The sequence below is a fragment of the Nothobranchius furzeri genome, chromosome 5 (assembly GCF_043380555.1).
Source record: "Nothobranchius furzeri strain GRZ-AD chromosome 5, NfurGRZ-RIMD1, whole genome shotgun sequence".
Taxonomy (NCBI): Eukaryota; Metazoa; Chordata; class Actinopteri; order Cyprinodontiformes; family Nothobranchiidae; genus Nothobranchius; species Nothobranchius furzeri.
In genome coordinates, this window is record NC_091745.1 from 29,056,862 (window position 1) to 29,071,705 (window position 14,844).

The following is a 14,844-nucleotide window of genomic DNA, read 5'->3' on the forward strand; positions in this document are numbered from 1 at the left end:
TGCTGCGGCAGCAGATGGCTTCATTATTGCTGTTGCTGAGGTCATTTCAGTGACAGAGAGCTGCATCTTTGCAGCCTTCAGAGAGAGAAAAGACTACACCAGACTGACGGCAGCATCACTCAGAAAGCATGAGAGGAGTGATAATGGCATGACAGAAAAGCGTTGCTTTGGCACATTTCGGGAGAACGGCCAACTGATGTGTTGCATCAGAGATCCTCAGAGATACATTTGCTTTATGAGCCCTGGGATGCTGATAAACCTCCGCAGCAGGCTGCAGGGTAAGAAGAACAATCTGGTTTACACCTTTCATCAGCAGGTGATGACAGACAGCAGAGGAGAGAGAGGAAATATTTTATCCTACTTTAGCAGGTTTGTCTTTGAGGCAGCTTTTGTTTTCTCTTCCAAGTCAAATAAAATAAAAATGTTACTGCTGGTTGGAACGAAAGAGGGGATGAGGTAAAGAAATGATCCTTAAATGTGTTTTTTTTATTATGGTGCAGGTGCATGTTTAAAATTGTACCATCATGATCAGTTTTAGGATTTCAGAGTAAGACAAAAACTTTAATCTCAGCTAAATCTGCGTTGAGGAAATCAGAGTTTTGGTTTCAGTTCCACTGGTTCCACTGGTGCAACAACAGTAATGTAAATCCTCATCCATCCTCCAAGGTCAGGTTGTAGAAGTACCAGGTTTGTAGGAAACCCAGACCAGGTCTTCCTAGAGCAGGGGTATAGAAATACTATTTAAAAAGGTCCAGTCAGAAAGAATTTTTTTAGCCCGAGGTCCGAAAGATCATTATGTCCGACCTACAATAGTGTGACATGTATTTAAGTATCCTAGCAGTTTTATCAACATCTGCATTATTAATTTGCATATCAAATCAGAAATACTTCAGTGTAATTCAAATACTTATGACATTTATTGTCACTTAAAGTGTTGAACATGTAAATGATTTATTTGGAATGTTCTCTCATTTACTAAATAAAAGTAGAAAAGTGTCAACAAGAAAATAACACATGGCAACTGAATCTTCACAAACTACTAACTTCAGAATAAATGTAGAAAAAGCTTAATTTTTTACATTTTTCCTCTTCACGTGCGAACTAAAAAGTCTTGAAATGATTTTAAAAAATGTGACTCTGCACACATGTAATAACTGAACATATATTTAGGTTAATGTTTTCCACATTTTTACTTAGTGAGAGAAGTGAGCTCTTGCTTGTCCTGCCAACATTTTGAACCTGGGCTTGAATGGAGACAGAGCCATCCTCATGCATGTGTGGAGATGCTCATTGGTGAGCCTGGACCGATATTTGTTTTTTATAATATTCATTGTGGAGAACGCTGCCTCACAGTTGTGGTGGAACCAAACATGGTCAGGATGTACAGGGCTACTTTCTTTAGACTTGAGAAAGCTGTCTCAGGAACCATTTGGAGCCAGAATGAGGAAGGGTCAGTCCTGGCAGACAGTTTATTCATGGCCAAGTTTGCTTGGAGGTCAACTAACTCCATCTGAAGATCCCTGACATTGACCCATTTAAAATGCTGTGTGGCTTCCTTTGAGAAGCTCCTGACATCTGTGATGAGGAATGGGTTCTGAATGAACATGGTGAGCTGCTGGCCAATGCTGAAGCTATCAAAACGATTGCTGAAGTTAGCAATAAGCTTATCAATGAAGTCAACAAACGAAGAGACATCTTGCTGTCCCTGAACCTGTTCCTGCACTGCTGGGAAGTGGACACAGTCTTCCTGCAAGTCCTCCTTGAACATTTCAAGTTTTCTCTGAAAGGCACGGACAGCTGTCATTAGTTCAAAAATGGAATTGTCCTTGCCCTGTAGCCTCAAGTTCAGTTCGTTTAGATGTGAAGTTATATCAACCAAAAAGGCAACATTGTCCATCTGCTTCTCATTTTCTAGAAATGTAGAAAACTGTGTTGCCTTATGATGTTTTAGCTCTGCCAAAAAAGATGCTACTTCCCTCCTAATGGCCCAAAAGTGTGCTAAAACTCTGCCTTTGCTGAGCCATCTCACATTGTTGTGCAGCAGAAGATCATCAGCATTGGCATCAACTTCTTTGAGGAATTCTCTAAGCATGCAATGCTGGTAGGAAGAGGACGCTCTAAGAAAGTTGATCATTTTCATCACTGAAGTCATCACCTCAGCATGCTCATCTGACAGGGAGGCACAGAGGACAGATTGATGAATAATGCAATGGTAGGTTAAGAGGTCAGGGTTGTCTTTCTTCATTCTTGTTACAGCTCCCTTTTCTCTCCCTATCATAGCAGGGGCTCCATCTGTAGTTATTGAAATCACTTTTGTAGGCTCAATTCCTCTCTTTGCCAACGTCTCCATAATGGCCAGGTAGATGTCCTCTCCTGTTGTGCTGGTCTGAAGAGGAGTAATACCCAGCAGGTCTTCATAGAATGCTTTCTGCTCTGCGTAATAAAACCTCACATAAACCATCAGCTGAGCATTATCACACACGTCAGTGGACTGATCCACCGCCAAACCTACACATGGTGCCTTCCGTATGGCTTCATCTAGCTGGGCTACAACATCCTGAGTCAGTATTTCACTTTTCTTTGTAGCAGATGATGCTGATATGGGGATTTGCTTTATTTTTTCACAAACTTCTTGTTTTTCTTTTCCTTCAAAAAGTGTTTCAGCAACTGCTGTCATACACTCTTTGACAACCTCTCCATCAGTAAATGGTTTTTTGTGCTGACCCAAAATCCAAGAAACTCTGAGGGAACTCTCATGGGCTCGTTGCTGAGCAGTGAACGTGTGGCTCAGGATCCTGGTGGACTGTTCATATTGGGCTTTGAGACTACGTATTTTCTCTGATCTTACTTCTGATCTGAGGGGATATGTTTCTTCAAGACATTTGTGTTTTGTCTCATAATGGCGTTTCACATTGCCACTTTTAATAAAGCCGGGCGTACACTGTGCGACTTTTTCACTCGCAGCGTTCTGCTTCAGCTCAAACTGTACGACTTCCTCGCAGAGCAGATCTCACAAGTCGTGTGCTCACACTGTACGACCCAGTTCTCGCATGCGACCTGACTGCTCACACTGTACGTCTGGTAGCAACACGTCGGCCCTAAAAATGTGCTAAAAATAGCAGTTTTTACTCAACACGTCAGACTTTTTTGTCTTGCCTGTTGTCCTTCGGGAGTGCTGCAGGAAGACACACAGGGATTTATGGGGGTTGGATGAGGAAACGAAATAAAGAAAGTGAATCTGTGTTTTGTGATCAGTTTAATTTGACATGAACACGACAAACACGCTTTCTTGACAATCTTTGTGAGTAAAAAAAACGTGTAGAAACAAAAACGAACAACGTGTGTTATTAGGGAAATAGCGAGCGGCCGGCCGGCGTTGATGCAGGATTGCGCATGCGCCGTGAGCGGTTCTGATACTTTTTGGATCGTAGCTGCTCGCAGCGCCGCTTCAACAGTGCGATACCCTCACGAGGGACGAGCGAAATATTAAACACACCAGAAGTCCCTGCGACCTCACGACTGCTGATCGGCGGCTGGTCACGTGGTGTTAATCGCCTCTCGTAACCCCCTGTACACTACACGACCGCTCGGCGCAAAACTCGCCCCGATGTCGTGGCTTCTCGCACGACTGGAAAATCGGCTCAAAAAAGTGAAAAAGTCGCACAGTGTACGCCCGGCTTAAGTGCCACTGTTTCTGAACATATTAGACAAACAGGTTTTGTGCCACCAGTGGGAAGAACAAAGAGAAATGACTCTGTCCATTCTGGATTAAATGCTCTATTTTCGCTGTCCACTTTCTGTTTTTTAGAGGCTGCCATTTCTGCTTTTTTTACTTCTCTCCGTCTCACCCGCCTGAATCTCTCCTTGTCGCCTGTCGCCGCTCTCCTTTTCTCTGCCTGAATCCCTCCTCCTTTCCACCTGAATCTCTCCTTGTCGCTGCTCTCCTGTTCTTTGCCTGAATGTCTTCTTCTTTCCACCACTCTCCGCCTGAATCTCTCGTTTTCTCTGTTCGAATTTCTGCTCTTCGCTGCTCTCCTTCTCTCCGGCGTCTGAACAGTTTATTTTCGCTACGTATCGCCTGTATTTTCTGGCAGGAATGCAACATGTTATTGGCTTGTTGGTGTCACGTGGTCTGGCTAAACTCGCGCACAATTGGCCTGTGGGTGTTCGTGGATGCTAGAATACTACCGTAAAGAATGCAATAGCTGCAACGGCCAGAAGCGGTTATAAAATTAGGCGAACTTTATTTTGGCATTAGGCTCGGGTCCACACCAGACAGCATTTCGGTCCGGATCCGGACCCAGGTCCGCCTATTAGTGATCTCTGTCCTAGAGGATCCCAGAGTGTTCCCAGACTAGAGGGGGTCTACAATCCCTCCAGGGGTACTGGCTCCGATCCCTGGGTTCTCCTCTCAGCACTAACAAAGCCTCCCGATGGAAGAGACCAAGGAGATCCAAACCTAAACCACTTCATCTGGTTCTGTTTAGTAAGGAGCAGCAGCTTGCCCCAGACGATGAAGCTCTGCCTGACCACCCTTCTGAGAAAGAGCATTTCAGGTGTTTGGATTTAGGAGCTCCTACTCCTGCCCAGGAGAGGGTTTAGAAGGACAGATGAATCCAGCTCAGCACCTTCATAACTGATCCATTGGTCCAACTCTCCTCTATCCCGCCATCACTCAGAGACAGGAGAAACAATGATACTAGAACTCCTCCATCTGAGCCAGAGACTCGATTCTGGAGGGAGAATTCCACCCTCTTTCAGTTATTACCATCATTTATCTCACACATTTGTTCATTTGCTTATTCCAGTTCCAGCCTCTGTGATGTCATGAACCAGTGATAAACATGTCGGACTAGACATTTAAAGCATATCTGGGTCTGATTTGTGGAGACTGGACCTTTGTTGAACCATCTTGACTCCAATAATCCACAATTTGAATAAACTGTCTGTACCAACTGTGATTTAAAAATAATGACAATAGGAGCTGATTTCAAACCTGAGTCAATCCAGCTGATTTAACTGTCTGGAGGCAGGCATTGCAGCTTAGCAACGTTAAAACCTATCTACCTGGTTGCTCCACACACGTATTCATGAGCATGTTTTAACTCAGATGTACTTAGTTGTTCGTCCTTTTATCAGAACTTATTTTTGAGCCTGCGAGGGTTAAGGCAAATTCAAAATCAATCAATCAAAATCTGGTTAAACAGAAATTATTTGATTGATCAGATATATTTTATAGAGAAGAGTAACTGGATTACTATTTTCTGGTGAAACGTTCAACTTGAGCTGCCCAGAGATCTGCATGGTTTGAATAGAAATCAGTTGTCCTTCAGCTGATGCAACAGAGGATAAAGGCTTTAAACTCTGACGTTTTTTCACAGGAAAAAGAAAGAGAAGAAACTGAATGATATCAGCCGTCCGTGTGTTTTCATCCAGATTTAAAAGCCAAACAGTCTCAAAAGTGTGATTTAAGATCAACTGGCACTACAGCACACAAAATGACAAAACTGTTCAAATGCTGGATGCATAAATAAGTGGTCAGCTGCTAATGCATTCATTTCATTGTTGCAATAAGAGATTGATGCTCCTCCAGATTCAAAACTCTAATAAAATCCAACCTGTTCTGTAGTTTTAACCAACTGTTTGCATCTTCTGCATTGAGTAAAACCTCTCACAAAACACTCAGCCTTGTGATGTTTTTTGTAATTACTGAGTGTGAATCATTGTCCATTTTAGATTCATAACAACACTCACAAGGTTTCCAGTAAACAAATAGATTGAGTTTTGTAACAGACCCATTTTTCTCTCAGAGCTTTGTCATCTTCTCCCGTCTTTTTATTATTGTTACGAAAGGCAGAAATTAGAGTGAAATTTGTTTTTCCAGCCAACGGTTTGATGAGATCTAAACAGGCTTTCATGAAATGAAACATTATGCTGCTGCTGTTATTTTCCCCCAAAGCAACTGTAATCGGTACAGTTTAATTCCTGCTCATGAATTATAAAATATTACAATGCTTTCCACACAGAAACCCAGTTAAATACTGACTGCAACATAAAGATTCTAAGTTTTAGGGAAACAAGAACTTCTGATAGGAAAGATAATGACGTGATGAAACTGGAGCGCATTGAGCTGATGAAGAATGATTTTATGTCCTGCATAAATCACCAAGGAGACGATAGTTTCTCTTCATCTCAGACGGTAAGGATAATCAACACGTGACACAGAGAATCATGTGATATTTTTCAAACCTTTACACCTCCATCAATCTCACATAACATAATGATTATGTCAGCAGGAATAACAAGAACATCCCACTGGAATCAAGAGACACATTTATCTTCAGCGAGTGCTAAATAACCAAAGACTTTCCAGTAAGTGGAAAGAATTTCATGCAAAAACCATAGAATTCAATGGGAACTATCACAGATAATAGTCACACAGTTCCATGTAAAAAGCTAAAGAATTGAATTGAATACCAGGTAAATAACATACAATTCCATTTTTATAATCTTAGAAATTCCATGTAAAACCATAAAATTCCATTTAAAAACCACTTCATTTAATTCAAATGACCATACATTTTCATGTACAAATCACAGAATCACATGTAAACAGGCTGAGAATCCCAGGTAAATAACCACAGAATGATGTGAAGATGACAGTGATGTAAAATCAAATTGATTTTAGGAAATGTGAACTGTTGAAAGACATCACTTTAGTCCTTCCTCCAGCTAGCCTTTAGCTAGCTTTCTAAAAAACATCAATTCGGTTTATCAGGACAGAGGCTGTTCAGTTATACGCTACTGAACAACACATGTTGGCTGACATATTCCTGTAAGAATTCACAAGGATGTTTACTAAATAGATAGTAATATTTCAACAATAAAAGCTTAAGATATAAGTCATTAGCTTCTGATTGAAAATTGATGGTGAACCTCTAGGATTTATAAATCCCAGATCTACATCACACAGTCATTTAACATTCATTGACTCATCTTGACTCACGAGGGGAGAGTCAGGTGTTGTTTTAGCGTCCAGGAAACAGAAGCAAACATCTTGGCTAGGAGAAGCTAACCATTAGCATTAGCAACTCCACCATACAGCAGAACTCCTCCATGCTTGTGTTATTTGTGGAGATAAAACATCAATGTTGCAGAGCAAAAAGAGTCAGCGGAAAAGTCACATTGCTGTTAGCCAATCCGAGGCAAGATGTCCAAATATCAGGAAATAAGACTCCAACTCATGCGCCTGAAGCTCTGCTCTGATGTGGTTCACATCTAGTCTCTGAAAATGGTGCACCAGTGCTTTGTTTCCCCAGGTTACGACTAACAAGGCATTCATTCCTACTAGATACCACAGCAAATGTATTAACAAATGTATCTATCTATCTATCTATCTATCTATCTATCTATCTCTCTATCTATCTATCTATCTATCTATCTATCTATCTATCTATCTATCTATCTATCTATCTATCTATCTATCTATCTATCTATCTATCTATCTATCTATCTATCTATCTATCTATATCTATCTATCTATCTATCTATCTATCTATCTATCTATCTATCTATCTATCTATCTATCTATCTATCTATCTATCTATCTATCATCTATCTATCTATCTATCTATCTATCTATCTATCTATCTATCTATCTATCATCTATCTATCTATCTATCTATCTATCTATCTATCTATCTGTCTATCATCTATCTATCTATCTATCTATCTATCTATCTATCTATCTATCTATCTATCTATCTATCTATCTATCTATCTATCTATCATCTATCTATCTATCTATCTATCTATCTATCTATCTATCTATCTATCTATCTATCTATCTATCTATCTATCTATCTATCTAGCTATCTGTCTGTCTGTCAGTCTATCTATCTATCTATCTATCTATCTATCTATCTATCTATCTATCTATCTATCTATCTATCTATCTATCTATCTATCTATCCATCTATCCATCTATCCATCTATCCATCTGTCTTTCTGTCTGTCTGTCTATCTATCTATCATCTCTCTATCTCTCTATCTATCTATCTATCTATCTATCTATCTATCTATCTATCTATCTATCTATCTATCTATCTATCTATCTATCTATCTATCTATCTATCATCTATCTATCTATCTATCTATCTATCTATCTATCTATCTATCTATCTATCTATCTATCTATCATCTATCTATCTGTCCTTCTATCTGTCTGTCTGTCTGTCTGTCTATCTATCTGTCTATCTATCTATCTATCTATCTATCTATCTATCTATCTATCTATCTATCTATCTATCTATCTATCGTCTATCTATCTATCAATCTATCCATCTATCTGTAACCCAGAAGCTAGAACCTTAATGAGGTATTAACTAATTGGCTTACTAATATGATCCATCCTCAATTTAGATAAAATATAAAATATAAATTAAGGAAATTAACAATACTAATTAATAGATATCTAATTAACTAATAGATAATTTCATAATGAATTATTGGAAGGGTGAATAACTAAAATAACGAGTTTAATATTAAACATCGGTTAAAACAAGAATCTTGAACATCACTAACAGAAACAGAAGAGGAAAGCTGTATACTATTGGTCCAGGTGGGAATCTGAAATTTCATTGGCTGAGAGAAATAAGTCCCGCCTCCGCGAAATAAAACCGTGCGACGCAGCTGAGCGAGAGGAGAGACAAACGGCTGTGCAGCACGCAGATACAGAAAGCAAAGACTGAGCGGTTAGAGAGAGAGAGAGAGAGAAAAAAAAACAACGGTCGAGGCCGTGAAGAACCCTAATTTGGGTGCCGCATAGATAGAGGGAGAGGCGGACTTGACTCCTTCTAATAAGAGCTAGGAACTTGGAACCAACGCGGTGAGTAAAGAAAAAAGAAGAGAAAAGGCTAACGATGCAACTTAAAAAAAAAAAGGAAACTTAAATAGCTTATCAAATTAATTCCATTCTTATAGATTTGTGTGGAGACGACAGAGTGAACCAATCCTCTGTAGGAGGGAACCGTTGGAGCGCGTTGGTGAGTGAATGAGATTAAATTCAGTAAATTATTAAATTCAAAAAGCTAATTACAGCAACCGAGGTGACAGCAGTGGGCTGCTAGACGTTAGATCCCAGGAGTTAACATCTCAAACTACCAGTTAACGGTGGTAGGGCATATAGGAGTTAACGGCTCAAACCGCCAGTTAACGGCGGTAGGGCATATGGGATTCCCAGGAGTTAACGGCTCAAACCGCCAGTTAATGGTGGTACGGCCTAGATGTACAAGGTCCTCAGGGGCGTTATAGCTAACGCCATAGAATTAGCAATGCGTCCCTTAACCAAACATTTAATAATAAAAAAAATAGATAAATAACAATAAATAAAAGCTAACTGATTAGGGAGGAATTATTTTACAAAGGTGGACCAAAGGACCAGAATTTATATTTTGTTTAATTTTGTTATAGAAAATTTTATTTATTTATTTATTTATTTATTTGTTTATTTATTTATTGTGTTACAGATATACAAGGTGTCACAATGCTGTATAGAAACACAACTAAATGTATCCTTGTTGTCATGAATGTATTTCTTGTTGAATAGTGTAGAGTAATAGAATCTAACTGAGCCTATTGAGCTGAACAATTGTTGTCATATGTAATTATATTTCCAGAGCTACTGAGAATTATTTTAATAGACAATCAAATTGATGTTATGTTAGTTGAACTGTGAACCCAAACATGATTGGCTATGCCAATAGAGTGAAGCATTTGTTTAAGTCTGTAAGACTTTATGCTGTGATGTGACGAGAAGGGTCGATGCCAACTCGCTAACAGTCCTGTTGTTTACAGGCTGGGTTTTTTTTTCCTTGGGTTTGATCCCGACTCCTATGATCACTCACTTGGAACGAGAACTGGATTTCTTCCTGACGAGGGAGATGGCGAGCCTTAACCACTGAACGAACCAGGACATCTAAAGTAACTGAAGAGCAGACTGCTCTCTTCTGTGAACAATCTCAACGGTGCGGTAGGAAAAAATCGCACCACCGGACTCTGACTTTCACCCCAAGCGTGGGGATTTGACTTGACGCCGGCTGACTTGTGACTCATATGATCAAATCTCATACCGAGCATTTTACTATTGTCGATTGTTTTCATCTGTTTTTGTGTGTTATCTTTATGTGTTATATTTCCCATTATTATTAAAATTTAGTATATAAACCGTTTCATGCTATACCCGTGACTCCAGTCATTCTTAAACAACCTCCAATTCTCCCTGAACCTAATTATTGGCCCATTTGTTTATTTTTTCTTTTAATTATCTTATTGTATCCTGTAATCCGGTTACATAAAACTTGGCGAGCCAGCCAGGAGAATTGTAGAGTTGTTACCTTAGCTAACCATTGACTGACATCATAAGAGTGCCTGGAGGTCACAGTGGTTTGCCATTTTGGCATTATTGGTACTTTTGAGTGTTTTAAAATGGAAGTTGTGAAAACAGAAAAGGTCAAAGTTTCAAATGCTGTTTTAATCAGTGGGTTAACTGATACAGACCTTGATAACGAAGTCTTTGGGTTTATGGAAGGATTCGGACCAGTTAACAGGCGCATTAAGTTACCAAACTGTGATCAGATTATTGTGGAGTTTCAACATGAAGCCACTGTTAAGGAATTAAAGAAACAATGTTTACCCTATGACAAACCTTGTACTAGGAACCCAGATGTTTTCTTTCATATTCAAGACCTAGCCAGCGCGTACAGTCTAGAAACTAGCACATCTGCCACTGATGCCTATCTGTCAGAGCTCAGGGACATAGCTGCGCGTAGCAATCAATCATTTAAAGACCTTCTAATGGAGGAACTGGCAAAAATTGGGGAATCTTTAGGAAGGGATACCCATGCATCTGAACCAGTCACTGAACCAGAGCCAATGCTCCATAGTGACCAAGTTACATATTCCCTGCCTTTAACACCAGAAGTTAACTATATGAACAACTCAAAGGACAATTGTCCACCTACAGAGACTGGAAAACAAAACCCTTGCATTCCACCAAATCTTTTAAACACACCTGAGGTTCAGCGAGTTATTGTGGAACACATTGTTAAAAGCAGTGAGGTTATCCCTCCGCCTACTTCACAATACAGACTAAAACCGTTCTCAGGGCGAGTTCCACACCCTTCTTTTGAAACTGACTATGATACTTGGCGTAGTAGTGTAGTGTTATGCATAAATGATCCTTCACTCACCAAGTCCCAAATTGTACGAAGAATCGTGGAGAGTCTGTCAGCCCCAGCAGCGAGCATCGTTAAAGCTCTTAGTCCAAAATCCGACCCGGAAACGTACCTTGAACATCTCGATTCAGCTTACGCAGCTGTCGAAGACGGCGACGAGCTCTTTGCTCGCTTCTTAAACACAAACCAGGACAGTGGTGAAAAACCTTCCGATTACTTTCAGAGGTTATACACCTTGTTAAACCTAGTTATTCAGAGGAATGGAATTTCCTCCAGTGACGCCGACCAGCAGCTGCTCAAGCAGTTTTGCAGAGGCTGTTGGGACAGCTCGCTGATTTCAAACCTGCAACTCGAACAAAAGAAAGACAACCCGCCTCATTTTACAGCACTTCTCCTCAAACTGCGCACTGAAGAAGACAAACAGGCTACTAAAGCAGCACGCATGAAACAACACTTAGGGGCACAACGAACTAGAGTGTATTCAAATGTGCAAACAACATGCTCTCAGAGTAAAAACACTTGTGAACTGGAAATAGATGATAACTGTGATGACTTACGCAAACAAATCGCTGAGCTCAGGAGCCAAATTGCACAGCTTAAGGTTAACAACACAGATAAAAAGGCAAAGAAAACTCAAAAAGAGTCAAAACCCCGTGTGGGGACTAAAATTCCAGATGAGCCCAAACAGATTCAGCAGATAACAGCAGTGGTGCCCAGACCAAAGCCTGGATACTGTTTTAAGTGCGGAGAAGATGGGCACATAGCTTCTAGCTGTAGCAACGAGCCAAATCCAGCACTAGTTGCAACTAAAAGACTTGCTCTTAGACAGAAGCAGCGCGAGTGGGAGATGTCAAAGCCAATTGCTCAGTCTCCTCCTTTAAACCGGTAGAAGCTCCTATCGTGGGACAGATAGGTGCTAAAGTAGAACCAAGTCCCTCTAAGGAAAGGACAGAGAGACTTTTTTGCAAGCCAGTTCATGCTCATTCAGTGCCAAAACTTCCCAAAAGATTAGTGGGTGGGCGATGCACAGCTACAGTCTCAGTTAACAGTGTTGAATGTAATTGTTTACTGGATTCAGGGTCCCAGGTAACCACCATTGCCAATTCTTTTTACCAAGAACACTTACCTGACCTCTCAATTAAACCCATCAGTAATCTGTTAGAAGTCGAGGGCGCAAACGGTCAAGCAGTTCCTTATTTAGGATACATAGAGATAAGTGTCACATTTCCAAAAGAGCTCGATCAGTCTGGACTTGAGTTACCTACCCTTGCGTTAGTGGTTCCGGATATAAGCTCAAACTCTGATACACCACTACTCATTGGCACAAACACACTCGATCCTTTGTATGAGCAATTGTCTGCCAATAACTTACCTGATTCCAAGGCACTCTCTTATGGGTACCAACACGTGCTAAAAGCCTTAGCAGTCAGAAAAAAACAAAGCAAAGATGGACGAGTTGGTGTGGTGAAGCTTCGAGGGAGAACCCAAGAAGTTCTCCCTGCAAATAAAAAACTGTTACTAGAAGGGTTTATGCAACCCAGCCAAAACAAGCATGAGCCTTATGCACTCATTGAACAACCCACCAATGGTTCTCTGCCAGGGGGTATAATTGTAGACTGTTGCCTCATTTCCTTACCTTCACATGGTCCATACAAAGTACCTGTTGTACTAAGAAACGAAACTAACCATGACATCACATTACCCACTAACTGTGTGATCGCTGAGTTAGTTAAAGCCGATCGTGTTATGCCATATCCAGAACCTGACAAAAGTGATCAGAAAGTACTTGCGGCGTGTAGTTCGCAGCAACAGACTTCACCTTCAAACCCTCCTCTCAGTTTTGACTTCGGTACTTCGCCCTTGTCCGAAGAATGGAAAGGGAGGATCACCAACAAACTTAACACTTACTCCGATGTGTTTTCGCACCACGATCTTGATTTTGGTCATACACAACAGATAAGACATCACATCAACTTAAAAGACGAGACCCCATTCAAACAGAAATCTCGGCCGACCCATCCACATGATTATGAAGCCGTGAGAAAACATTTGGAAGCCCTCTTGGAAACCGGTATAATAAGAGAGTCGGAGTCTCCATTTGCCTCACCAATAGTGGTAGTTCGGAAAAAGAATGGTGAGGTACGTCTATGTATAGACTATAGAAAGCTTAATCTGCAAACCATTCGCGACGCATATGCCCTGCCTAACTTGGAGGAGTCCTTTTCTGCTCTCGCTGGATCACAGTGGTTTTCTGTGATGGACCTCAAGTCAGGTTACTATCAAATAGAGATGTGTGAAAAGGATAAACCTAAAACTGCTTTTGTTTGCCCGTTTGGGTTTTATGAATTTAACCGTATGCCACAAGGAATAACAAATGCTCCAAGCACTTTCCAACGGGTTATGGAAAAGTGTATGAAGGACATTAATCTGAAGGAAGTGTTAGTTTTCCTAGACGACTTGATCGTCTTTTCCAACTCCTTGGAAGAACACGAAACCAGACTTTCTCACGTTCTTGAACGGCTTAGAGAATACGGACTCAAGCTATCACCAGATAAGTGTCGTTTTTTCCAGACATCTGTGCGTTATCTTGGACATATAGTATCTCGAGATGGCATAAAAACCGATCCAGATAAGGTGGAAGCACTCAAAACATGGCCGAAGCCTCAGACTTTGAAGGAACTCCAATCTTTCTTAGGATTTACCGGTTATTACCGACGCTTCGTTAAAGATTACTCAAATATTGTCAAGCCACTAACATCTCTCACGGCTGGTTATCCACCCAAACGGAAAAACTTTAAAACGCCACCATGTAGATCAAAGTACTTGAACCCCAAAGAACCCTTTGGGAATCGTTGGAGCCAAGACTGTGAGAAGTCCTTTCAAACTATTATTGAAAAACTTACCACTTCGCCAGTTCTTGGCTACGCTGACGCAAAACTCCCATATCTAGTACACACAGATGCTAGTACGACCGGACTCGGTGCAGCGCTATACCAAGTGCAAAACGGTGTCACACAGGTAATCGCTTATGCAAGTCGCGGTTTAAGCTCTAGTGAAACTAGGTACCCTGCGCACAAGTTGGAGTTTCTAGCCTTAAAGTGGGCCATAACAGATAAGTTTCATGACTATTTGTATGGGAACACATTCACTGTCATTACTGATAATAATCCGTTAACTTACCTCTTAACAACGGCAAAACTCGATGCAACGAGCTATCGTTGGCTAGCTGCGTTGTCCACCTATAATTTTGACATCAGATACCGTGCAGGTACACAGAACGTTGACGCGGATGGCCTGTCTAGGAGGCTGCATGATAAACCTGAAGACAACTCAAAATTCACTGAGGAATGCCAACGACTAGATGAGTTCCGATCTCATCTTTTATCCTCTGTCAAAGAAGTCGAGCTTCAACTTCAAGCCGAAGCAGTGAAGGCAACATGCCAAAAGCACATGGTCTTGGATGAGACTGATTCTCCTTGTGGTTTAGTTCAGTCACTTGCCATGTCTGCAGCGGCCATTCCAGACCTATTCCAGTTGGAAGACAATAGTGACAGTTTCTTTGCTGTGCCCAAGTATAACCATGCTGACCTTGTCTCCTTGCAGAGGAAAG

The 14,844-nt window shown here is 40.8% G+C and overlaps 1 protein-coding gene across 1 annotated transcript; it reads left to right on the top strand.

The window, feature by feature from the left end:
- The first annotated feature begins 8,351 nt into the window (after positions 1-8,351).
- On the top strand, positions 8,352-12,818 carry LOC139070084 (zinc finger CCHC domain-containing protein 12-like). Its single transcript, XM_070551727.1, has 2 exons — positions 8,352-9,044; positions 9,856-12,818. Exon 2 carries the CDS (start codon positions 10,486-10,488, stop codon positions 12,121-12,123), a length of 1,638 nt encoding a protein of 545 aa, XP_070407828.1. The 5' UTR covers positions 8,352-9,044; positions 9,856-10,485; the 3' UTR covers positions 12,124-12,818.
- The last annotated feature ends 2,026 nt before the right edge of the window (positions 12,819-14,844 follow it).

Bases quoted from the DNA above. Each gene is read 5' to 3' on its own strand.
- LOC139070084 (XM_070551727.1), top strand. From the start codon at position 10,486: ATGGAAGTTGTGAAAACAGAAAAGGTCAAAGTTTCAAATGCTGTTTTA.